Genomic DNA, 26,524 nt, shown 5'->3' with positions numbered 1-26,524 from the left:
ATGATTTTGCTACTCTTATTTCTAAAGAAGAAGAGCACTGTAAAAATTTTTGCGTGAACAGGAGTCAGATTGCAATCACGGTGATTTCGTTGTAAAAAATCACCGGGCACAATTTGGCTGCTGTTTGCAGCTGCAACAGCAACGGTGCGCTGCACAATCAAGCTGCAGGTAAGTTAACAGACCAGTTAAATGTTTTCAGATTACCATTGAAAACTTCCAATTTCTTGACACAATTGATTCAAAACACTGGCACATTTCACTGCTTTTAATGAACCATATATCAATGGACGACACGTGATTTAGGTCCTAGTGGTTTGGTTCTTTGGAAAATCACCGGGCACTAAATCACGTTTTCGTCTATTGCACATTTACCTCTAACTCACCTTTATATACTCGAAATAACAAAGTAAAGCTGGAATAGGAGATACATTTTGTACTTTCATTTAGCATTAAAGAAGAACGATGAAAATTTTTGCGTGAACACGAGTCAAATTGAAACCGCGGTGATTTTGTTGCAAGAAATCACGGGGTCAAATTTGGCTATTGTTCGCAGCTGCAATAGCAACGCTATGCTGCAAAACCTAACAAGGTATGTCTCTGAACTCTAGTCTAGGTGACGGTGAAATGAAAATGAACGACTTCTTCCAATTTTCTTGCATGGCAAGGCATTCTCTAAATTAGCAATGGACGAATCGTGTTTTAGGTCCTGGTGGTTTGGTTCTTTTACAAAATCACCGGATACTAAAACACGTTTCGTCTATCGCATATTCCTCATGTTCATGTCTTCGAAGAGCCAGAATATCCAGTTCAGAAGCAAGTTCCAGAAGAAGCAGTTCTAATATCCAAATTCCTAAAAGTTTCCTGTGAACAGGAGTGAAAACTGAAACATGGTAATTTTGTCGTTCAATTTGACTATTGTTCGCAGTACGGTTCAATCAAATGCCAAATGTTAACTCACCAATTTAATCCTTTTTAGGCGGCCATAAAAGTATTTGCAAATAACATCGCATGGTTTGCTTTCTCAGAACGATATAGCAATCGACGGATCGTGTTTTAGATTCCGGTAGTTTTGTTTTTGTAAAATCACCGGATACTAAAACACGTGTTCGTCTATTGCGAATTCATCTTGCTCATGTGAATAGAAGAGTTTTGAACTGCAACTTATGCTGCTATATTAAAGCAGCAAATTCAAAATACCTAAAGTCAAATTTAATCACGGTAATTTTGTTTCAAAGCAAGGCTTTCAAAATGGCTATTGTTGAGTGCGGCATCAACGCTGTGCTTTACAATAAGAAGCCATATGTAAGCTCTTTGAACCACCTGCTATGGTTCAGGTGAACAGTGAAAGCAATGCAAATAGCAAATCTTATTCAACTTTTCATCGCTTGGTATTGCTTTTTCTTACCAGAAAGCAATCGACGAATCATGCTTTAGTTTCCGGTCATTTGGTTATTTTTGCAAAATCACCGGTTACTAAAACATGCATTCGTCGATTGCAAATTCATCTGGAACTCTGAAAAGGTACGAATCTTGGGTACGAAGAATTCTGAAAAACTTGTGCTACTTTTAACATATCTTGAAAAAGAACAAATTGAGCAAAGATCAAAATTCAAATATCAATATCAAAAATTCAAATTGCTCACTGCTGCAGTCACAATGTGCTCTGACTTTGTTACTGGTCAAATTCTTTGTATCGACCAATCTAAGCTTTGCTTATGATCAACTTGTGGCTTTAGATCCTGATGGTTTGGTTGTTTTAGAAAATCATCGGGAACTAAATCACCGGCTTTTGCACTGCTTCCTTGAAATAAGCTAGCAATCGACGAGTCGGGCTTTAGATCCTGATGGTTTGGTTGTTTTAGAAAATCATCGGGAACTAAATCGCGTATTCGTCTATTGCAAACAGTCTACTTATCATGTTTACGTGTTCCAAGAAACAGACGAATTATGAAGCCTTTTGTAAAATGAATGTGGTACTCAGTATTATTAAAGACAGAAGAACTTACTCCCTGATCAGCAGTTAAAGTGCGTAATCTCACCGGAGTAAGCAAGCTCACCAATTAAATCCAGAATTTCAGAGAACTTTAAGCTTTGCAAATCGTCGACTTCCATTCCACACCACATGGCATTGCCCTTTCTGAAAAAAAGTAATGGACGTATCTTGCTTGTTTGGGTCTTCTAAAATGCTTTTAAAGCACGAAATCATGACTAATTCATCTGCTAAGTTAGCTCATCCTTCAAGACAACTGAAAATGTGGAATAAATCTACAGATTTGGCATTATCAAATAAAGTAATGAAGAACTTTCTGTGAACGTGTTGAAGCTTTGCAATGATTGCTTTGCGGTAAAAGAACAAACAGGCTCACTTTGGCTATTGTTCACAGCTTTTCTCAACGGCGTGATGTATAATGAGAAGGCAGATGTAAGTGAACTCACCAACTAAATCCAACCTTTAGGATAACCATAAAAACTTGTAAATGGGCAACATCCACCGTTCCCATCGTATGGCATTGCTTTTTCTCGACAATACAGCAATCGACGGATCGTGCTTTAGATTCTGGTAGTTTTGTTTTGTAAAATCACCGAATACTAAAGCACGTATTCGTCTTTTGCAAATTCTCCTATGTAAATTTTTCATGTGCTAAATCAGAAGTAAGCCGGAAAGTTTCAAAAAACCAATGTTTTTTTCAGTTAGCATCATGCACAAAAGTATTGAAAAAAGCTTCCTGTGAACAGTAGTGAAAATTGAACTATTTTGCCATAAAGAATAGGTTCAATTGCGACATTGATCTCAGCTGCCATCGCAATGCTGTGAAGTTCAAATCAGAAGCAAAAAATACTAAGTAAATCCATACCTTCAAGAAACGTTAGAATGCTTTGCAAATTGGCAACTTGCAAACTTTTTCACAATGGATGGCATTGCTATATCTGAACTATATAGCAATCGACGGATCGTGCTTTAGATCCCGGTAGTTTGGTTCATTTGTGAAACACCCGGATGCTAAAACACGTATTCGTCCATTGCAAATTCATCTGCATATCACTTCAGCATTCTTCAAAGAAATAATAATTGCCTGAAATGGCATGATTTTTCAAACAATTCTGTTATTCATTTAGCATTATTGAAATAAGTATAGAGAAATGCTTTTTGTGAACAGGTGGAAAAATTGAGCCATGGTTATTTTGTTTTCAAAAAATAGCCAGAGTCAATTTACCACTTGTTCGCACTTGTGATCACAATGGCGTTCTGCATAATCAGGATAAAAAGATAAGTTTACTCACCACTTAAATCTATTGTCTAAGACAATGGAAACCATTTCAAGTCAGCCACTTCCACTTTTCCCATCGCATAGCATTGCTTTCTCAGAACAATAACGCAATCGACGGATCGTGCTTTAGAATCCGGTAGTTTTGTTGCTTTGTAAAACATAGGATTCTAAAACATGCATTCGTCCGCAAATCTACTTCCAATGTAAATTCTTCTTGTGCTAAATCAGAAGTAAGCCAGAAAGCTTCAAAAAACCAATGCTTTTTTTAGTTAGCATCATGCACAAAAGTACTGAAAAAGCTTCCTATGAACAGTAATGGAAATTGAACTATAACTATTTTGCCATAAAGAATAGGTTGGTTCAATTGCGACACTGATCTCAGCTGCCATCGCAGTGCTGTAAAGTTCGATTCTGAAGCAAAAAATACTAAGTAAATCCATACCTTCAAGAAACGTTAGAATGCTTTGTAAATCGGCAACTTCTACTTTTTCACAATGGATGGCATTGCTATATCTGAACTATATAGCAATCGACGGATCGTGCTTTAGATCCCGGTAGTTTGGTTCATTTGTGAAACACCCGGATGCTAAAACACGTATTCGTCCATTGCAAATTCATCTGCATATCACTTCAGCATTCTTCAAAGATAATAATTGCGTGAAAGGGCATGATTTTTCAATTATTTCTGTTCATTTTTGTATTATTATTATTAATTCATTTAGCATTATTGAAGCAAGTATAGAGAAATATTTTCTGTGAACAGGTGGAAAAATTGAGTTATGGTTATTTTGTTTTCAAGAAATAGCCAAAGTCAATTTACCACTTGTTCGCACTTGTGATTGCAATGGCGTTCTGCATAATCAGAATAAAAAAGTAAGTTGCTCACCAACCATTGTCTTAATCCATTGTCTAAGACAATAGAAAGTCTCTCAGTCTACTCAGCAACAGAATTCATCCTCTGAGGAAACCATAGATCTGCAAATCAGCAACTTCTACTTTTCACATTGCTTGGCATTGCTTTCACAGAACGGTATTACAATCGACGGATGCTGCTTTAGATACCGGTTGTTCAGTTCCTTTTTCAAATCACTGAATACTAAAACGTATTTGTCTTTTACAAATTCTTCTCTTAATTATATTTCTCATGTGTTGAAAAAGAAGAAATTCAGAATATAGAAATAGATTAAAGAAACTGGAATACTCTTTTCATTTGGAATTATTTCAGGGACTTCAGAAAAGAGAGTTTCATACTAGAGTTGTGAGCAGAAGTGAAAATCGAACTACACTTTTTTTGTAAAGATATAGCTAGGTTCAATTTTGGTATTTTGCGCTGCTGCAATCTCAACGGCGTACTTGTTACTCGTACTCAACGGTGTTATGAAGGAAAACGAATGTTTACTGACTAATTATAATTCTTTGCATCAGACAACAGCAGATCACTTTGCAAATGGAAAAATTGTTCCACTTCGCATATCAATTTTGTCCACATCGCATATCGCATTTGTTACTTTTAATGAAACAGCAATCGACAGATCGTGCTTTGGATCTCACTGGTTTTCTATTTTTGTGAAGCACGGTAATACAAAAATACGTATTCATCTGTACATAACTGAAAGTATATCCTGTTCACAGAAACGTTTTCATTAGAGTTGTACCATGATTATTTTTCTGCAGAGAAATGACCATGTTCAGTTTGGCGACTACTCCCAACTGCAATCGCGACGGCTTGTTGTATAATTAGAAGGCAGACCCGGGTTAAGCTATCAATTTCATCCATCATTTTAGAAAGCTTTGCAAATGAGAAAATCGTTCTGATTGCATATGGAATAGTATTGCTTTCTATGAAGGTTGTAGCACTCGACGGATCGCACTTTAGATCCCGGTAGTTTTGTTCTTTATTGAAACACCCGGATACTAAAACACGTATCCGTCTATCGCAAATTTTTCTGTAATTCATATTTTCATATGCTTTAAAAAGAGAAGTAAGGCTAGAAAAAAGCTTTAAAAAGAGTAAGTATGAAGTATGTTTGAAAAAAAATGTTATTCTCATTTTGCATTGTTAAAGTAACTGAAAAAAGTATTCTGTGAACAGGTGTTAAAATTAAACCTCGGTTATTTTGTTGTAAAGTAATATCCTTGTAATTTGGCTATTGTTTGCAGCTGCAATCGCAACGCCGTGTGTGTGCATTGTGACAAAATATTCTACATATTGCACAGTCCTGAACGACCGACCCTGCGGCACTTAAGGTTTACTCCAATTATATCAATGATTTCGATCAAAAAGTCAATTTCAAAGTTGCTAAATTGATATACCTACATAATTATATGAACACATATTTAACAAACATTTATATTTAATATATATATAGTTATATTAACCCCTAAATTAATAAAAGAGTCACACAATTAAAGATAGAAGTTTTTAAAATTTAAAAGTTTTTTTATTGCACAGTCAATTCATTCATTAGTCGTTAATAGTTTTGAGCATGTAATTTGAAATCTGAAAGATTCACCAAAAATCACCACTTTACATGAATTGCTGCATTCGTAATTAGCCATTGCTGAACATTTCAATGAAGGCAAATTTCAAAAAAAAAGCTGGATGGATCACTAATCATAGTTAAGACAATGTCGTGCATTCACATTTGCATTTAGGCACTGGGCATTTTGAATTTCTCTAAAATGAAATGTGCATTGCAATCAAGTGATGCTATCAACGCTTGATAAAGCTGTAAAAATGCAACCTTGAACCACTGATTTAAATGCTTCTTGTGGCCTCCATGTTTACACAGACAACACCAAACAAACCAAAATGCTGTGGGATCTTTTCGATCTTTCCGTTCTAAATAAATCATTTAAAAAAAGCAAGGAAATTAATTTCATATTAAATGATCAATAACAAAAGGAAACAAAAAAACGCACTCGATCTTGGGTGAGCATTTATGCCAAAACTGACAGAACACAAAGCGCAGCGAAACATATTGAAAGAGCAGTGCTCACAATGGCTGGAAGATACTTCCAGTTGACTAGCCAAAGCCTGATGCTTCGATCTAACACAAAATGCGCATCCATAAAATGCCTAAATTTATTCTAATAACTTTCTCTGATAAAAGATGAAAGGAAAACAAACTTCTGAAAAACAAGGAAGTTGACAATACAGTCCAGACATGTAAAGTTTCAGCTCGCAGTGAATATCCCAAAGACGCCATCTGCTTAGCAAATTCATATATGATTTTACAATGTTTACAGTGCCTGGTCCATAAACCTCTGATGCGTTGCCTTTGTTGATTAAAATCAACAATAAACAAGCAGTCTGCACATCGCCCGTAACATCGAGAAATCTTAAAAATAAATTAACATTCAGGATAAAAAATAAACATTAATCATTAAATAACAGTTACCGTTGTATCAAGTCGAAGCTACTGGATTTCTCCGCTATCAAACCAGTGAGAAACAAACCATTAAGATTACCATCGTTCACAAATTTCTTTACCATTTCGTCAACTATTTTCAGAAATTCCTGCTTCGACAAATACAATGCCGAAAGTGCCACTTTGTCTTGTGGTGGCAAATCAAGCTGCAAAATATTTTCCAAAACGTGCCTCTTCGCATATATATCTGAAATGGAATATTTCATTTTCAGTCAAAAATAAAAAAAATAAATAATATAAAGCATGCTATGGAAATACTTGACAAAAAGTGCAACAAAGCTCGTACGTATAAATTTTGCGCCTTTTCCAACAATATCGAGCACATCTTATGCCAATACGCTGTTCCTTCTTTTGCTTCATTTGCCTCGCTTGGTCGTTTCATTGCCGCAGGAGGATACAGTACTAAAGCTTGTACAAGGGCCTCGTCGCTGGAACTTTCCGCATAAGCTTCCAACAGCTGAACAATAATGCACCGCAAATAAAAAATGGAAATAAATTCCAAATTCTTCTTGTTCATTTTTAAATGCAACAAAAAAGAAAAATATTCATACTTGCAACGCGCGTTCAAACTGCGATGTACATGTCAACATGTATATTGCACGTTCTATTTCCAAAGATTTGCACAGATCATTTAATAAAGGGTCCTGGTCAGTAGGTACGCTTCCAAGATGACCCCAGCCGCACAGTGCTATGATCTTTTCTCGATTTTCACTGAGAGAATTCTATAAAATCAAATCAAATCAAATTAATAACTGAACAAAAAATTTGAAAATAGCCCAACGGAAATGATTAACCATAATTTCTTTGCACAAAAATAATAATGCTCTTGAACTGAGAATTGAAATAAATTCAATACATCACCTGCACCACAGAAATGATGATTACATACCTTCATAGTCATAAGTTCAGAGAAGTCGGGAAATTTTTTCAAATCAATAAATGAATCTTTTTTGTCATCAGTAGGAAATATCATTTTCACACCAGGAAATCTGCATGAACTAAAATAATGCATGCTGAATAAATAAATATGGTATTTTTCTTGCAGTAGCAATAATACGCAAAATATTAATAGTGAAAAACATAATCATACACGTATATACATATATATCCATGCATAATGCGCAACCAATTTATTAACATACTTTACAACGATTATAATATAATAATTCACAGAACAACAGTCGCACTGGATGATATCAATGATACAAACATTTTAAACTTGAAAGTAGTGTATGTTTTTAAACAACGGCAATCATTTAATTCTTTACTGTGTGAACTGAATTTTACTATTAACAAGTTGTTAATGTTTAGCAAAAAAACATCCATAAATAGATATCAGTGTCAATCGGGTAAATGAAAGTAATGAAATAGTTGATACATAAAGTTTAATAAAAGTTGCATTGTCAATAATGATGATTTGCAAATGAAAATTATCATCCATACATTTTCCTACTTGTAATTATTTTTGTCAAGTGTGCAAAGAAGAAAACGAAAAAGAAATATTACATTAGTGTATTATTAGCAAATGGCGTGCCGCCGTCAGTGAAATAAATAAATTAATTAATTAATAAAGCAGAACAAAACTACTTACTTGGGTGCATTAGTGGAATCAAGACTCTCAGCCACAGTTTCAATTTTGGCCAGCCACGGCCAAAGCCAACTGAGCGAATGAGGCTCTTGAAAGAAACGCTTGTTTTCTGCCAAATCCGATGGAATGGTGTAAGCATTTTTGGCGCGGTTTCTCATGGTCGCTGAACAATTTTTTCTACCAACTCCATCGTCGAACCCTTCCATAAAAATGCAAGAATCGTCCCGAACAGTGATGACGTCACCACTGGAACACCACGTTACCCCTGTAGTGTCGGCAAAGTTGCACTGGGATACCGTACTGCTGCAGTCTGCCAGGAAAAGCCGATTTCGTTTTACACGGTCAAATGCAAAACGAACCACCGGCCAACAATGTTCACTGGTGCGAAGTGGACGTGTAAATTGTTCAGTATTCGAACCTGTATCACCATTCACTTCGTAATAGACGTTCAGTTCGCTTGAACCGGCAAATAAACAAGCAATACTATTTTGCCTAAACTGAACGTGAGAAAAAAGCATCGAATTAAGCAACAAACTAAACAAACAAACAAATAAATGTGCAACCAGGTTCCAAGCCGCTTGGATAACTGGGCGATGTGTATTAATAGTACAAGTAGGCGTCATCATCCACCGCATGTCCCAGATGCAGATCTTTTCATAATCACGTGATAAGAATCGACTTTCACTGAATGGATCCGCTTCCAAATTCAGCGTGCAAGATGTTGGCACACAACCAATTGCACCACTAGCGCCAGTTCGAAGATCAAATGTACGAATGTGCTTACTAGCAACACCAACAATCAATTCACTAAACAACAAAACATTTCCATCACAAATCATCAACGATACAGTGTAAAAAATCAAATAATTTTTATTAATCATTACCGTTACCTGACAAAAGGCACTTTCAAAAGTGAATTTTTCACCTTTAATATTAGCATAATAACATTATGGTTAAAAAGTTCAACTTATTGCGATTCAAATGCAATTGGAGTAATTTTAAAAAATTGCTTTTTTCTTTGCTTTATTATTTATTTAAAGTACTTACTTTCCGCTGGGCTGCCAAACAATCGACTGCACAAATTTTTCCTTGGCAAATTTCCACACGGATCCCGGCAAATCGTCAATAATATCCCTTCAATATATATACACCTGTTATACATGTCATAATAAATATATAATTATCCATACTGTTCTTGAGGTGCATGAATACAGGACCGTTGGATGTCGAAGACGACCAATCCATATTTTCTCGGTCGAGATTGGTAACCAACAGCCAGGAAGTTGTAACCACGTGGGTTCCAAGCGAGCGATTCACAGGGTACATTCATGCATGGCATCAGTTCACCCAAAGCTGCAAACGGTCGATAAACGCCAGAAGTGTAAATCGGTGCAAAAAGTGTTAGACGACCAGATTTGTGACCAACAGCCACCAGACTAGACCAAACTGAACCGTAGCTCCAAGCTAAGCAGTTGAAATCATCAAAGCCGGACGTCTGATTAAGCAATGCGGCGCTAAATTTCGAAGACAGCGGCACCATACCAACTCGCTCGTGACCGTACTCATATAAGTACAGTGTATTTTTAAAAAAAATCAAAAAATTCGGCTCGCTCACCGCCGGAAACAGCATGTCCACTATACCAACGGTCGTGTTTGCATACATCAAAAATGAAAAATTAAATTAAAAAAACAAATTCAATGAAATTCAACATTTGTATAAAATAACAACGGCAATGTAAAAGAAAAAAGTATACAAAACAATCAAAGTTGTTAAGCTATGATGAAAAACAATAAACGGGAATATCAATCTTTATTATAATCAGTTACTTGTTCAGGTGATAGCAATAATGATAATAATACGAATTTCAAATTTAAATTTAAGTGAAAGAACATAAACAAAAAAATTAAAATTTATACAATCACAAATACTCTAAACAACAATTCTTAAGTAATGATAAAATTAAGCTTAAAAAAAGTAAACCAATAAAGCTGAATAAATGTATAAATAAAACGAACTGAACAAAAAGTACTGACAGTTCCAATTTTGTCAATTATACCACTTGTGAGTTAACATCTTCAATTGTTGACTCTGATTGATGCTTCAAAAAAAACACATTTCAAAAATTGGCTCAATAAAATATTAAATTTACTGTATTGCATGCAGAAGATGAATCTTCACAACACTTGGCTTTTGCAAAATCTTTACATCTTCACCGCTGGCGAATTTTCATTTTCATCAGTCTTCATCCATGTCGATCAGTTCCAATGAACACAGTAAAATGTTGTCATCAGACGCTTCGACATTTCATTTGAAATCCAATCTAAATATAAAAATTGATTAGTCGTCATCATCTCCAAACTTCATCCTAATATTAATATGCAAAAATAGATGTGTAGATTTTACGGAAATATTTTATCAAGTTCGCGTTCGGTTGCAGGAGATTGACCCTGACTGCGTGCAGAAATGGCAAACACTGCAGTCTGAGCTGAACGTCGAGCTGTGCTTGTAGTGGTGACGGGAAAATATATATGAGAAAATTTTCTGACATTTTATTATTTCCATGTAACTGTTTCAGTCAAGAAACTTCAAACTGCTACTTTGAAACTACAAGCTTAAAGCTTAAATCGTACAATAGGAAAATTTCTTTCTTAATTTACATACTTAATGATATTTAATTTTTAACTTTGATTGTACACTGCTACTATTTCAACTTTAATCAAGCCTAACAACTTTTCTTAAATTTAAGCAAATTCTTTTCTGTAGCAATGGATGAATTTTCCATATATATTAATCCAATGATGTAATATTATTAATACTCTGCCATGAGCATTCAAATATGCTCACAAGTACTTATCTAATTCACGTTTAAGAATTAGCTTTTGTAGAATTAAAACGGATTGTCAAAGTGAAATAATTAGAGAGGAGATTCACGCTGAAGTGGACTTTTTAATGATTGATTGATTTGGACAAACAAAAAACGAAAAAATAATCTTTGCTTTCTTTACTTTATTCTCTGTTAAAATTTTAGTAACTGTTTTATTTATTAACATTTGAAAAATAAATCCAAAAATTCTTCCTAAATCTAACATGTCATAAAAGTGGGATGATATTTTATTATTTAATTTTTAAATAATTACATTAGACTTTTAAAACTACGAGTTTCTATAATTCATACGAAGCAGAAAAAACTAAGGTTAGGGGAAAAATATTTAACAAAAAGAATATCAAATAACATTTCAGTGCGACAGGCAATAAAATCTACATGTAAAAATAGGCAGAGTTCGGTTGGCGCAACGAGACTAAACCAAATTCAAAAAAATGATCACAATGTGAACTTGATTTCTATTTACAGTAATCATAGCGTTGGCAGAATTCAATTATCATTTACTTGAATAAACGATATTGTAAATGTTTAAAAACGTTTTATGAATCAATTCAATATTCATTCAATTCGACCATAATATTTGTAAACATGACATCTAAATAAAATAACCAGAATAGTACTAAAATTTGTTTCATTAACTGAATTTGAAAGTAGAGTCGCATCGCAAAGAAGTTCCAAAAATTGAAGCAACTATTTTCTCAAACTTACGATGATCAAGTAGTTGTAAACTGTAATAACTTTCGCATCAACATGCCTAAAATATAATCACATATGGTATAAAACAATGCTTTCTTTTTAAATAATTCAAAATTTAATGAAGAGTAGCTGTCAGAGATCCAGAATTGACTTTTGAATTTCATGCTTCTGAAATGCTGAGTGCTTTTTCACAGTTCATTTCTTTGAGTTTCAAAAAAGAAAAATTCAAAAAGCTTTCAGTAATCAGAATTAAAATTAGTGAGGATTTGAAAGACTACTAAAATACGATCAATACTTTATTGGAGCTCCTGTCAATATCTTTAGTATAAAGACATTAATGCTACATGAGCATATGATAACTGAAAATAAATATTTATTTGTTGCATTAATTATCTTATAAACTAAATTAGAAAACTATAAACCATTTAACAATAAAAATAACAAAATTCAATAACATAATCTATCACATTATTATATTAAAAAATGATATTGATGATCAGCACCAGGGAACTGAATAATAGTAACAGAACAAAGACTTGACAAAATGACGCAGGTAAAGCAACGCAGAGGAGAAGTCGTTATGATTAATCAAAATTAACCAATCAACAAGTGTTTTAAAGCATTTGTTAAAGCAGTAGCTTTTGTTTGTACAGTTTGAAAAGTTAGGAACATGCGCAGTAAGCTTGGACAAGAAATTTGTAAGAGAAAGCATTGAAACAAAACTTTCCTAAAATTTAAAACGTGAAATTACTGTCTGAACATTGAAAAACAAGACAAGTCGTTCAAATTGACCTTTATTATTTTAAACGAATTACAGTGATACTCCGATTATCCGTTACTCGATTATCCGAACACCTTTTTGGTCAGAGAACCTGCATTTCACTAATATTGTAACATCCTGTTGTTGGCTAATGTTTGTCCGGTATGTCTGCCACGGGAAAGTGAAAGTTATTGAGTTTAGAGCAAAAGCTAGAAGTGTGTAGACTTGTGGAGAGAGGCGAGTCGCTCAGGAAAATCGCTAACAGTTTTGTTATGGGTCTGTTCACAGTTTCAGACTTCTATCGCAGTCGACGTCAGCTTACTGACTTTGTGCCGCAAAATTTACAGCTACGTTTAATGATTTTATTAGGAAAGAAGGGTATGATCTTGATTTTGTGTATAACACGGATGAAACCGGCTTGATATGGAAGTGTCTGCCTAAAACATCGCTTGCATCGATGACCGAGAAGACTGCCAGCGGCTTTAAGTCATGTAAGGAAAGAGTGACTCTTCTTTGTTTTGCGAATGCTACATGCAGCGATCGTTTACAACTGTTGTTAGTTGGAAAATCAAAACGTCCACGAACTATGATTGGCATGCAGAAGTTGTCGGTGATTTATGATTATCAGACAAAAGCCTGAATGACAGAAGATATTTTTTCCATTGGTATGATGAGATATTTATTCTTCACGTTAAGGAATACCAGAAGAAGGCAAAAAGATCAGGAAAGGTGTTACTCATAATTGACAATGCACCTAGTCATCCTAGTTGTGAAATGCTAGATCGCTAAAATGGATAGTTCAAATGTTTTGCCACCGAATACATCGTCGCTTATTCAGCCAATGGATCAAGCCGTTATTCAAAGTTTAAAAAAGTGATATAGGAAAGAACTCTTGCGACGAATTATCCTTTCAAAACCTGACGGGAGTGATCTGGCGTCACAACTGAAGATCATAAATTTAAAAGATTGCTGCTACATGCCTGCGCAAGTATGGGAGTCGATATCCGGAAATACATTGCGAGTATCATGGAATAAGCTTCTTGGTTACAACTAAGATTGTGTCACCTAATCAATAGACTTTGATGATGACTAGACCCCGGATTTTGCCATGGCTGTCTGCTGTTTTTTACTATGCGGCGAATTTTACAAAAATACAAGAAATCATCGGCTGTTTTGAAGAAGAAGAATCTGCTGCAGTGAAAATAGTCCATGAAATCATGCAGAAAGAGTCTCTTTGCTGTGATCTCGTATTTATTGCTTCCAATTTTGCAAATTTCGTACAAGCCATCAATTTCCTTAAGAAACGTAGCGAAACACTAGTGGATAAGTTACAGTTTTCGACAAAGTAATCGATGATATTCATAAAATTCCAGGCAAAGTAGGTGAAGACATACAAAGAAAATGCGATAAACTGATTTAAGCTAACAAAGATTTTAAAGAAATACAAAGCATAGCAGAAGTATTCAAAGGAAAATCCAATGCAAAACTTATTGGCATCAATATTGAGTCTGCGGTTTGCTTCAAGTATGCACCGGTGACCTCAGCTGAGGTAGAAAGAAGTTTTTCGCAGTTAAAGTATATTCTTTAGGACAGACGACATAGCTTAACGCCAGATAACTTGAAAAAAATGCTTGTAATTATGTGCAACCAGACAAGATAAACCATTTCATGCAATGTATGTACCATTTCCACCATATTTAGGCAATACAAATATTTGCCTTTTTTATAAATAAGTGCCTTTTTTACTGCTTTTTTGGTAATTTTATTTTGTCTTTTTGCCTGCCTATTTCAGAATTTTTTAGTGCCTAAAAATCCGGGCTCTAATGATGACATTCCAACTGTAATAGAAATGTTCCAGAAATTTAAGTTGAACGAGTAGCGGGATGAAGTTGAACAATGGCTAGACGATGATGATAACCCGTTGTTTGAAGCATTAACTGATGATGATATCCTGGAAGCAGTGGAAAAAGATGAAGATGAAGACGGCGATGAGTCTGATATGTCTGATAAGCCAAATGAGAGGATCTGCCATTCAGAAGCGTATTCTTCCTTCAAATTTGGCTTAAAGTGGATGGAACAACAGAAAGAACTCAGCGCTGCTCAACTAATGGTAGTGAGACATATTCGCGATGTCGCTGCACAGAAGAAGCTATCTTCGTTAAAACAGAGGCTTATTGCTGATTTTATAAAATCTGACACAAAGTAAATTTGGTGCTTTTTCAATGTAGCGCTGAAAAATATAATCGACCGTGTTAATAAATGTTTATGCAATTTAAGCGAGTATAAGGCAAATAACCTCGCATAATAAACAGAATGTTTACTCTTCCGCGTCTAATTGAGAATAACAGCTATAAACGCTTCAATTGCATACATACATTTTGAAAAATTGAAAACGTCTGAGTATCCGAAAATCTGATTATCCGAAAGACCCCCAAAAACCGAGTGTTCGGATAATCGGAGTTTCACTGTATTTTAGCCTTGCTTCTCTGCCAAAAATGTTTCCAAAATGGGATGATCATGTTTGTAAATGTTAATTTTGTCATTTCCTGTTGTTCATATCACCTGATATCTTCATATTTAATTTCTAAATACTTATTACAAATGAAAATAGGTTAATGTAAAATTTTTGAGACTATTAATTAGAGAATTATCAAAATTAAGGCAATTAAGGGTTTCACTTGCTATGTTAAATACTTCGTAGTGTTCTGAAGAGGTCAATCATATCAACATGCTTATATGGAAGGAACATTGAGTTCAAATGTTTTCATATACAAAGTACAAAGTAATCATCATGTATATGAATTTATGATGAACATCAGCTTAATTAAACCATGTAAGTAGTCTGTGTCAGTGATCATTGCTTGCAGAACAATATGCAACGTACCGAGAAAATGCTGGGATATCGGAAAATTTAGACCTGTTTATATGTACTGAAGCTGCAGCATTACCGTTGTTTAGCACGTTTAAATGAATACAATGAATGTGGTCAAATATTTCTGCTAAAAACAACATTTTTAAAAGCTAAGCAACCAGAAATGAATGGCAGTCAGCACTAGCGAACATGTTGTTAAGGTAGAAACATCTGCAGTAGAAATTGAAAACGTTTCGTACTATAAATTAATCTTCATCAATAATTAAAATCAGCCATTTTTGCTGTGTATCTATAATGATTGATGTCTAAATGCAGAGAAATTTCATTCTGTTATTTTTATTGCATAATAGATAGCAAGATTCTTGAATTATAGGTTCTTGAATTATTCTTGCGCTTTTAATTTTGATTAACATAATTTCAAGATCAAAAGTCTTATTTTGTATGATACATAGTTTCACGGTACAAAATACATAAAAAATAAGAAATAAAAATAATGTATAAATTTTTTAAATGTAATTTCTTATGAAAATAAACGGAAATAATTCAAAAATTAATAAATCGTTATTTACAGTATATTAGATAAAAATTTGACAATCAAGATATAATTAACTGATTACTGTATGTTTAAATGCACCTATGATGAGTTGCTTAATTGTTGGTGTGAGTGGGCTGGTTGTGAACTAGGATCTGTTTATCATTTTTGCCTGCGATTATAACTATACACTTATTATGGCCGCTGATGGTGATGAAGACTTTTCGAAACTTTTACTGGAAGAGCGAATTGTACATAAGGTTAGTTATAGAAGTTTTCCATAAATTTTTATCTTTGAAATTTTGTAATTAGTTTATTTTTCTTCATTTTACGATGCTTTATATTGTTATAACCGTTGAATTCTGTTTTATTTAAAATATTAAACAAAATCTTTCTAGTAATATCTATCTTATATCTTGAAGCGTGATTGGTGTGAAGCATGATATTCGTAACAGTTTGTTGATATTGAATTGTGATATATTACTTTTTAATTTCTCTAGAATTGGAAAGCAAGAGTTAGTGCTTATGAAGCTCTTCAAAAACAATTTTCTGCTGCAGTCGACGATAAAGATCCGATTTTTGCAAAGTATACTGGATATTTGAAAAATTTTGTGACAGAGTCTAATGTTTTCGCATTGGAAAAAGGCTTAGACGCTTTTGTGGCTTTTTTGACTACTGGAATAATTAGCGTAAAGTAAAATGAAATAAATTTAATCATAATAATAGGAAACGTGAAGTAATTAAAAATTTTGTCGTTTAGAGTCGCCGGAAATATATGTCCTTTGATTGTGCAAAAATGTTTGGGGTCAACAAAGAAAAAAATTGTCGAGAAAGCTCAAGAGCTGTTGATGTTGCTCATAGAATTGGAGAAACAGGAAGCTGTTTTGGTAAACAGCATTTAATTTAGCTTTCAAGCTGAAAAATGGTCTACATATGTTTTTTTAGAATGCATTAGTTGAAGGAACTCAGAACAAAAATCCCAAAGTTATTTCTGGATCTTTAGCAACTGCTACAGTTGCCCTTCAGTAAATTCTGTTTTTCTTATTTAAAAGGAAAGCACAGATTTTATACAATGTACGATTCTATTCTAGGCTTTTTGGTGCGAAAGTTATTACGGTGAAGAGTATTCTTAAAGTTGCCTTGCCATTGCTCGAACATCGTGACAAGGATGTTCGTGAAAACAGTAAAATTTTTATTGTGGAATGTTTCAAGTGGTGTGGCTCTGCCTTCAAATCTCAACTTGAATCAGTGAAGCCAATCTTAGTAAGTTATGATTTTGCTTAGATATTTCGTTTTCACTTGGATAAATCTTAGAATAAAATATTTACAATTATGTAATGCGATTATGATCTCAATAACCTGAACATCAACAACCCACAGGAGGAGAGATAACGCATTTTTGCATAAAGTGGCTCTGAGTCGACGTGTGCTAACGAGTTCAGTAGTGTGCTTGTTTACCCCCTTTACGCGTGCGTTATCGCTTTGTATCGTTATTCTCAACTGAATAAAAGTGTTATTTTGTTACAATTAGATGCGTTACAATTTACAATTTACAATATATAAAAAATAGAAAAGTGCCACCAGTTCATGTTTATGTATGCATGTGCACAACTTGATGTTTTTAGAATTATATAAATTTATTTTAATTTTGAAAAGAAACTGTTGAGTTTAATTAATAATAATTAAACTTTACAGACTGAGGAATTACAGTAAATAGAAATTAGGTTTTATTTATTGTTCATTTGTGACGATATTTTTATGAATTTATTTTTTGAGTATGTTTTAATTTGTGATAGAGCAAGAAAGTTAAATGTTTTTACATTTGACATCTCACGTGTACAGTTATTGCGTTGACTTTTGTCTTAATGTTATAAGTAATAAAAATTTATTTTTACATGATAAAGCATTCCACGTTTATTAATTTTTGAATTTTTACTAATGCAGTGGCTCAAAATATTGATTGCAAGTTTACAATTTCTTGTATCATAGTGTAAGTTTTTTTATTAACATTTTTTGTTTAGCTTCATGAATTGGAAGCTGAGTTTGCAAAGTTTGGTAGTGAAGTTCCTTTGCCAACTCGTTATTTGCGTAGTCAAGTACAAGCAGCTGTAAGCAGTGATGTAGTAGCATGTGAATCTTCGGAACCAGTTGCAGCTGTAGTTAGGGAAGGTAATTTTTTTTGTTACCATTATCATATGCATATTTTATATATTTGTGCATTTCAATGAATTTTATGTAGGTATATTGTTAGTTATAAATTTTGTTGTTTGTATTTTTTTAATAATTCTCAGACTGAAATTTAGAGTTTAATTTTTTTTTGTATATTAAGAAGTAGACGCGTGGGAGTTTTTGGATCCAGTTAATGTAGTTGCTAAATTGCCGTCGAATTTTTTCGACCAGTTGAAATCGTCAAAATGGTTAGAACGGAAAGAAATTTTGGACATGTTGGCAACACTGATTAAAGCCAATCCACGGCTCGACCCGTCCGCCCAGTATGGCGATATTGTTTCTGAATTGAAAAATGTGATTTATTTTGTTTTTGTTTTTAAATTTACATTATGATTTGGATAATTTTTTTATTTTTAAGATTATTAACAAAGATAGCAATGTGAATGTTGTCATTGCGGCTGGAAAGTGTTTAGCTGGCTTGGCATTGGGCTTGAGGAAAAAGTTTGCCCAATTTGCTACCATGGTGAGTTAAAGAAACAAATTGTTAGGAGGAAAATTTGGAAAAATTTGATAACGCAATAATATTATTGAAAAAAAAACATATAGAAAAATGAATATATGCTGCATTGCATTGTTTTTTCTTTGCTGCTTTTGCGTGTTTCAAATTGTTATTTATTATAAGTCGATAATTTGGATAAAAATGTTGTTCGCATTGTATGAAAGGAAATTATAGTTAAAGATGAAATTAATTTTTTTTGCATGATAAATTAGAATTGTCGATTATATTTTTAATTTTTTGTTTTTTTCTTTTCTAGTGTATTCCAGTGGTTTTGGGAAAATTTAAAGAGAAGAAAGCAACGGTAGTTGGCGCGATGGTTGAAGCAATCGATGCTATTGCTAAAACGGTTTTCAAATCGAAGCTTATTTAAATGTGAAGAAATCGAACAATTATTATTTATTTATTTTTCAGGTTTCGTTGGATTCAATTGTCGAAGATATTAGCCAGGCGCTTAGCAATAAGAATCCAGGAGTGAAAGTGCAAACGGCATTGTTTCTAACTCGTTATTTCACATCAACAGCTCCACCAAATAAGAAAAATTTGAAACTTTTGATCGCACCTTTGGTTAAAGTATGCATTGTGTTGATGTGTTACTTTTCCGTATTTTTGCATATTATCTATTACAGGCAATCGGTGAATCGGATGTGGAAGTGCGTGATGCTGCAGCATCTGCTATTGGTACTCTTATGAAAACGGTAGGTGAAAGTACGCTGAAGCCGTTTATAGCTGAAATTGCCGATGATCATTTGAAAATGAACAAAGTGAGTTGATTTTGCTAAAGTGAAATTTATATTTTCCATTTGCTCAAATGTGAATTTTATTTAATTTAGATAAAAGAATTTTCTGAAAAATGTTCACCAGTTGAAAAACAACAATCCGTGGTCGACAAGCCTTCAGTTGTTCCTGGAATATCTTCCTCCAATGCAAAAGTAATTAATAAATTTATTGAAATTTCTTTTTTTTATTCAAATTTATTATTATTTTTTTGTTCAAGGCATGCGAAAGTGCCCCAGTTGTTCAACGACCTACTGCTACGGTAGATATGTTTTTCATTTTTATTCTATGCAAAGGCCAAAAATAGATTTAATTAAATTACATCGAGATGTGATACGCTGGTCATGAATTTGAAATGAACCAAGTTACTTTATTCTCGTATATAGTTTTGGATTTTTTTCGGCATTATTTCAAAAGAATAAGAATTATTGTCAGATACTGATCCAACATTTTTGAAATTTAAATACAAATTTTTTTGATTGAATAATTTTATTGTTTTATCGTTCGATCAACTTTTATCACGTAGGCGAAAGCTCGTGTCGTTAAGCCGGTAGTCAAAGAAACAGAATTGCCTCAATCGCAGAGCAAAAGTACAATGGTGGTACCAGCTGTGAAAAAGATCGAAGAAAATGAACTGACGGTTTTATAATTAAAAAGCCATTTATTTATCTATCGAACATGATCGAACATTTCAGGACGAAGATTCAGCAGAATTGGTATCTTCCATAATCAAAGGTGATGTATTGAAAGAGTTTGAAAGTTCCATATGGAAGGATCGTCTGGCTGCATTGGAAAGCATTAACACGGCAAGCTGTCGATAGAAATGAAAATTTTAAATAATTGATTTGATGTATTTATAATTTAGACGATTCGTCAAATGGAACCGAAACAAGTACCTGTTCAAGCTGTTGTTCGATTTATGGCTAAGAAAAAGGAAGCAAATTTTCAAGTTTGTCTTTTTTTCACGATGGAATATTATTATTTTTTTTCATACTGGAAGACTTTTGTATTTATTGTAGATTTTAAATTTGAAATTTGAACTGTATGCTTATTTGGCCACGTATTGTCAATTTGGTCCAGTTGCATTTCGACTATGCCTTGCAGAATGTCTGGACAAAATTGCTGATCCGAAACACAACAACTACGTGTCGAAGGTTTTGTCCGCCTGTGCAGAAGCTTTGACACTATATCACGTTGCTGATGAAGTTTTGCGAGCTGCTTTGGAATATCGCAATCCGAAAACCCAATCAGAAAGCTTCTCTTGGCTTTCAAATGCGATTCAACAATTTGGACCGAAGTAAAAATATTAAAAATGAAAAATTTTAATCGTACAAATTTATTCTTTTCCACTAATACCATTTTAGCATTAACGTGACGAACATTGTCGATTTTGCTAAAAAGGGACTCGGTGCAACGAGTCCTGTAAGTTTTCGTTGTATTTTTTTTTCATTTATTATAAATTGTATGCATGCAGGTTGTTCGAAGCGCTGCAATTGAATTGGTCGGCATACTACATTGGTATATTGGTTCAGAAATTGGAATGTTGTTCAAATCAGAAAAGCCTGCAGTGTTGCAGATGATTGAAACTGAATTGAAGAAGGTATTTATATATTTATTTTGTTGTTGCTTTTCTTTTTTTTGTGGATAGTTATTATTGCTGGTGTAATTTTGTAGTACGAAGGTCGTGAAAAGCCTGTGGCAAATTTTAAACAAATTCGAAGCCAAGCCACTGCTAGCAGAGAAACGGGTGCAACTGAAACTGCAGACGTTGCTGTTGTTAACGACGAAGAAGCATTAACTGACCACCACATCCCTACTACTACTACTACTACTACTAACCTTTTACCCAGACAAGATATCAGGTTTAAGATTTGACAGCTCATTTATTGTTTGTTTATTTGTGGATTCTTACGTATAATAAAAATTGTAGTGAACAGATTACTGACGCACTGTTAGCTGAGATGGAAGATAAAAATTGGAAAGTGCGTCTCGAAGCTTTGGGAAAAGTGCAAACGATTATTAGTGAGGCGAAATTGATCAACGGAAAATTAGCAGGCTTGCCGTCTGTGCTTAAGCAACGCTTGGCGGATTCGAACAAAAATTTGGTAATTCTTCTTCTTCTTATTATTATTCTTTGTATTGTAATTGAAAGATGAATAAAAAAAATATCATTTATTGATTTCAGTCTCAAAGCGCGTTAAATATTTGCCAGCTTATTGCAACCAGCGGTGGTCCGACCGTTCGGGAACACGTGCGAATTATAGTACCCGGTGTGATTGGTTTGCTGACTGATTCTAAAGTGAAGAGAAGAAAATTCATATTTTTTTTTGCTTTATTGTAATTTATTTTTTTAGCCTGCAATCAGGCAAAACGCTTTGTCCGTTTTGAATTGTTGGGTAGAGAAAACAGGTATCAAAGAGCTGCTGACTTCTGAAATTATACCGAACGCACTGACTAGCGATAGTCCAATTTTGAGAGCCGAAGTGGGTCTTTTGAATTGCTTATTGTTCATTTGTCTTTTAATTAATTAATTATTCATTCACGATGTTTAAGCTGTTGGCTTGGCTTAATGGTAAATTGGAAGCGTATCAGAACAAATTGCCGGATGCTGATTTGAAGTTGACGGTACCGTTGGTTTACAGTTTTGTAGAAGATCGAAATCCTGAAGTCAGGAAGCAAGCGCAGAGCATTTTGCTGCCATTGGCCAGAGTGCTCGGCTATGACTTTATGAAAAATGCAGCATCTAAATTGAAAGTAATGCACGTGAATAATGTATATTTTGTTTGTTTGTTTTTTTTTTAAATTTGATTTTGCTTTTTAAACTTCAGCCAACATCAATTAATCAGATCCAAGCGTTGTTGGAGAAAATTCGACCAAATATTATCCAGCGAGCGGTTAGTCCGGATAGCCCAGATGTCGAAGTCTGTTCTGAATCGGTGAAACGAGTTGGTGGCCGTGGCAATCCGTCTGTAACATCTGGCCGCGCGAAAACTTCTGTTGCTCAGTCGAAGGTTTCAGTTTTTAAACTGAATTATTTATATACATGTATATATATATATATTCACGGTGAAAAGCATGTTTACAGGAAGTTGTCAAAAAAATTGGCAACGCAGATGCAGTTGCAACGTCATCGTCTTGCTATCTTATTGATGCCAACTCAAAGCAACAAAGATTCCAAGATGAAAAAAATCTCAAAGTATACTTGCTCTTACTGGTTGATCAAGTGTTAATCAATTACCAAATAAAAAATGTCACGAATACAATTTCAGACAAGACAGTATGACTTTTTGCTTCTAATTTAGTTATTGAAATGGCAATTTTCAATTCCTTCACCGGATCATGTTGAACAGTTGAAATCACAACTTTCGGTTGTGTGCAAGCCGGAATTGTTGCAGTTGTTGTTTCATGCTGATTTTAAATTGCAACTTAAAGCGGTGGAAATGCTCAATCAGGTACATTTCGCTCGTTGCATTGCGCTTGGCGGCACGAAGGGAGAACCTTGTCATTCGGTTATTTATTGTCAGTTGTTGGAATAATTTTCATTTTTTCCAGAGTTTGGAACAGAACAACGAACTCACTTTCAACTGTCTGGATTTGATTTTAAAATGGTGTACTCTGAGATTTTTTGAAACCAATCCGTCAGTGTTGATGAGATGTCTCGATTTGATCCAGTCGTTGCTGCAGATGTGCGTTGATCGTGGTTACAAGATGCACGATTTAGAAGTTGCTTCATTTTTGCCGTATTTGTTGATGAAGCTTGGCGACCAGAAGGATGCCGTACGTACAGGGGCGCAAAACTTGGTCGGCATTATTGCCAGCTTGTCATCACCGTGTAAAATATTTCCCTACTTGATTGAATCGTGTAAGGTGAAAAATTCACGTCAAAGAGCCCAATGTTTGACGTTGATGGGTTCGATGATTTCAACTGAGGGACTGTCGGTCTGCGGTTCTCCTCCACAGGTTGGTTGATTACGTTGCAGTGTTTTGTTTTTTCAACTGATTTGTGTTGAAAAGTGTAATTTTTGAGGCTGCTTTGAAAGCAATTGCAGCATACATCGGAGACCGAGACAGGTACGTTCGAGATGTAGCGTTGAACGCGTTGGTCAGCGCACATTTGCAAGCTGGTGGAGAAAAGCTGTTCAAATTCTTGTCAAACGTATTCATTTGTTATGTTTTGTTTTATTATTTATTTTTTTCAAATTACTTTTATGTTATTGTTTTTTTAAGCTGAACAGTAAAGATCGTTCGATGCTCGAAGAGAGGATTAAACGATCTTCCAGAGCTAGTGAAGATAATAATAGAACGTCCGAATATTTTCCCGTCACAGCTACAAGCACACCACTACGCACCGTTCAGACTCCAGTGTCTACTACTTCTGCACGCAATCGTGGTCAGTCTCCTGAAATCGAACGCGAACTTGACAAAATATTTCCGTAAAATCTACACACCTGTTTTTGCATATTGATATTCGGATGCAAGTTGGGTATGTTTTTTGTATTATTTAGATTGGATTTCAAATGGAATGTCGAAGCGTTGGGTTTCGACCCTGACGAAAACATTTCACTGTGTTCATTGGAATTGATCGAAGAGGATGTCGATTGCACACCATTTGTGTATGAATTCAAGGCTCACAAATACGAGTCCAAAATAACCGATCAGTCTGTTCACATTTCTGCCGCATTGGATGCAGCTATAAGGCAAATAATTTCTTCGGATTTGTCTTCAAGCACTTTGGCATTGTTGCAGGTTGTATTTCTTTTTTATTCACAACTCATGATGTGCTCGTTGCAAATATTATTTTATTTTATTTTATTTTTTAGTTGCGTGAAATTGTCAAAGATGAAATGAAACAGACTTTGCTTCACGGCAGAATTGATTCACTTTACACAGCCATAGCAGATCAACTTAGACAAATGCGCGAAATTTATGATAAAGCGATGAAACATGACGACCAAACGATGGAAGATTTTTACCGTTCTGTGATCACCATTTTACTCGATGTATTATTTATTTTATTATTAGAGAAAATTTTCAAAATTCCCGTTTTATTTGAAAATATCATTATTGCTGCACTTACTGGTTGATTTTGTTTTTTTAGATAATTAGTGTTGAGGAATTGTCCAAAGAAATTTCTCCGGAGGCGCAGAAAAATTTATTAGCGCAATTATTGGCAACGTTGAGTTTTTCCGGAATGAATTCTTTACCCGAATCTTCGAATATTCAAAGTTCCATTAATTTGTACGGAATGAAGATGATGGAACTGTACGATCCGACGAAATGCGTTTGTGCATTGATCAGTCTTTTACGGGATACGCTTCGTGACGGCAACAACAAAGCCGATATCATAGGATGCGTGCTGAGGGTTAGTTCGTTAGTTTTATTTGTCCAATTCCATTTATTTAATTAATTAATTTATTAATCAGTTAATAAGTCTGTTTGTTCGTTTGTTTGTTCAGTGTTTGTGGAAGTGGGGCCGTCTTTTGCCCACATTTGCGCACAAGTTGGATCTTGGTCCGGTGTTGGTCGAGATTCATGAATTTTTCAACGAATTTCACAGTTCGAAGTGTTCCAGTAATAATGATGAAAGCATGACTTTCAAAACGATGAAAACCATTTTACACGAACTTGGGAAGCAATTCGGTGCCGAACGGGTGAATTGATATTTGAGCTCGTTTTGTTGTTGTTGTTGTTTTATTTTTTAAAATTTAATGTTTCTTTTACTTTGCACACTATTTCAGTTGCTGAAGCAAATTGAGGATGAAATTGAAAATTCAGCCAACAGTGAGGATGTGAAGATTTTGCGAAAGCTCAGACAATGCTGTAAGGATTCGTCTTCAGCAAGCGATGGGTCTTCTTCATGCAAAACAGTAAGTTTGATATTGTATTGGGACAGTTTTGGAAATGTTTCTCTTTTTTTATTTATTTCTTTGAAGCATCAATCAACGGACTCAGCAGTTCAAGATGCTAACGCACAAGTGAAGTGTATAATTGACAAAATTGGGGATGTCACTACTTTTCGTGAGGTTCGTTTCACTTGTATTATTTATTCAGCGTTGTTGTTCAATTTGATTTTTTAATTTAATTTGATTTTATTTTATGACGAAATATTATTATTATTATTATTATTGTTTAGGGTATTGTTGAATTGCATTATTTTGTTGAGAAAAACAAAAATTTTAATTTGCAACCGCATTTGAAACAATTTGGCGTTGAATTACGTAATCATATTCAACGCTGTTTGGACAATCTTTCTAAAAATCCGTCAACTGTCGCGAACTATTGTGACACATCAGTGAGCGCTGGTGGTAAGCACGAACAGTAGTAGTAGTAGTAGTAGATTTTCTGTTGTCATTTTCTAGTGTTTATTGGTCTTATTAATTGAACGTATATTTATTAATATGGTGATTATTCTGTATTTTTTGCAGAAAAGTCAAATTGGGACTCTAATTCTTCACGTGGTGATTTCAGAAAACATGTCATGAAGCTGAATCAGCTGAGGGAAAAATATGGTCTCTCGGTTCTTGAAGTACAACAAAACCAGACATGACGATTTGCATAAATAAAACGAAATACTTTGTGATCACTGAATACTGTGATTTTAGGTCGAGTCAAACACCGTGACAGCGAGTCCGGAACGATTGGAAAATTCATCATCTGCTTTCTCTGCTGACAATACTGAAAACAGTCGCAAAACGTCCGAAAGTGAAAAGATAGAATCATTGAAGAAACGTTTCGAAGCTATAAAAAAAAGTCTCAATATTGAATAATTTTCATACTTATTCTGTGCTCTCACAAATTGGCAACTATAATATTTTGTTTCGTAATGAAATTGTAATTTTTCAACGTGAGAATTTCTGAAATAAGTGAAAATTTAAATATACACTGAATAAAATCTCTTTTTCAATTAAAATATATTTTATGTCTTTTATTGTTTCAAAAGACCATTCCTGAAGCTGTATTTCATGCAAGCTGGTGTGAAGAGATTATAA

General features: G+C 34.2%; 6 protein-coding genes across 6 annotated transcripts; 4 read left to right on the top strand and 2 right to left on the bottom strand.

Annotated features, from left to right (window-relative positions):
- Window positions 1-1,679: 1,679 nt before the first annotated feature.
- Tsp_05072 (hypothetical protein) lies at window positions 1,680-2,638 on the bottom strand. Its single transcript, XM_003369617.1, has 5 exons — window positions 2,584-2,638; window positions 2,472-2,557; window positions 2,359-2,439; window positions 2,040-2,178; window positions 1,680-1,876 (listed from the first exon to the last, which is right to left on the bottom strand). Exons 1-5 carry the CDS (start codon window positions 2,636-2,638, stop codon window positions 1,680-1,682), a joined length of 558 nt encoding a protein of 185 aa, XP_003369665.1.
- Window positions 2,639-3,728: 1,090 nt separating this feature from the next.
- Tsp_05071 (hypothetical protein) lies at window positions 3,729-4,675 on the top strand. The gene is made up of 5 exons (XM_003369616.1): window positions 3,729-3,823; window positions 3,992-4,005; window positions 4,069-4,142; window positions 4,203-4,299; window positions 4,575-4,675. The coding sequence occupies exons 1-5, from the start codon at window positions 3,729-3,731 to the stop codon at window positions 4,673-4,675; spliced, it is 381 nt and encodes a 126-aa protein (XP_003369664.1).
- A 1,245-nt stretch (window positions 4,676-5,920) lies between these two features.
- Window positions 5,921-10,535, bottom strand: Tsp_05070 (putative WD repeat-containing protein mio-B). The gene is made up of 13 exons (XM_003369615.1): window positions 10,503-10,535; window positions 10,346-10,387; window positions 9,479-9,849; window positions 9,336-9,422; window positions 8,837-9,095; window positions 8,292-8,785; window positions 7,590-7,698; window positions 7,252-7,422; window positions 6,959-7,157; window positions 6,671-6,887; window positions 6,400-6,610; window positions 6,192-6,348; window positions 5,921-6,111 (listed from the first exon to the last, which is right to left on the bottom strand). The coding sequence occupies exons 1-13, from the start codon at window positions 10,533-10,535 to the stop codon at window positions 5,921-5,923; spliced, it is 2,541 nt and encodes an 846-aa protein (XP_003369663.1).
- Window positions 10,536-12,901: 2,366 nt separating this feature from the next.
- On the top strand, window positions 12,902-13,418 carry Tsp_05069 (tigger transposable element-derived protein 1). Its single transcript, XM_003369614.1, has 3 exons — window positions 12,902-12,980; window positions 13,007-13,239; window positions 13,326-13,418. The coding sequence occupies exons 1-3, from the start codon at window positions 12,902-12,904 to the stop codon at window positions 13,416-13,418; spliced, it is 405 nt and encodes a 134-aa protein (XP_003369662.1).
- Window positions 13,419-13,714: 296 nt separating this feature from the next.
- On the top strand, window positions 13,715-14,835 carry Tsp_05068 (hypothetical protein). The gene is made up of 4 exons (XM_003369613.1): window positions 13,715-13,974; window positions 14,079-14,178; window positions 14,218-14,262; window positions 14,509-14,835. The coding sequence occupies exons 1-4, from the start codon at window positions 13,715-13,717 to the stop codon at window positions 14,833-14,835; spliced, it is 732 nt and encodes a 243-aa protein (XP_003369661.1).
- A 1,395-nt stretch (window positions 14,836-16,230) lies between these two features.
- Window positions 16,231-26,302, top strand: Tsp_05067 (putative HEAT repeat-containing domain protein). The gene is made up of 21 exons (XM_003369612.1): window positions 16,231-16,293; window positions 16,534-16,727; window positions 17,125-17,296; window positions 18,055-18,202; window positions 18,363-18,556; window positions 19,388-19,522; window positions 20,401-20,484; window positions 20,555-20,740; window positions 21,010-21,135; window positions 21,721-21,834; window positions 21,890-22,018; window positions 22,089-22,307; window positions 22,364-22,546; window positions 22,838-22,987; window positions 23,088-23,495; window positions 23,563-23,606; window positions 24,041-24,281; window positions 24,634-24,897; window positions 25,274-25,402; window positions 25,469-25,558; window positions 26,138-26,302. Exons 1-21 carry the CDS (start codon window positions 16,231-16,233, stop codon window positions 26,300-26,302), a joined length of 3,438 nt encoding a protein of 1,145 aa, XP_003369660.1.
- The last annotated feature ends 222 nt before the right edge of the window (window positions 26,303-26,524 follow it).

This window comes from Trichinella spiralis (assembly GCF_000181795.1).
Source record: "Trichinella spiralis strain ISS 195 chromosome Unknown Scfld1557, whole genome shotgun sequence".
NCBI lineage: Eukaryota > Metazoa > Nematoda > Enoplea > Trichinellida > Trichinellidae > Trichinella > Trichinella spiralis.
Note: the sequence above shows the minus strand (reverse complement) of the source record. Positions and strands in the feature narration are given on the sequence as shown.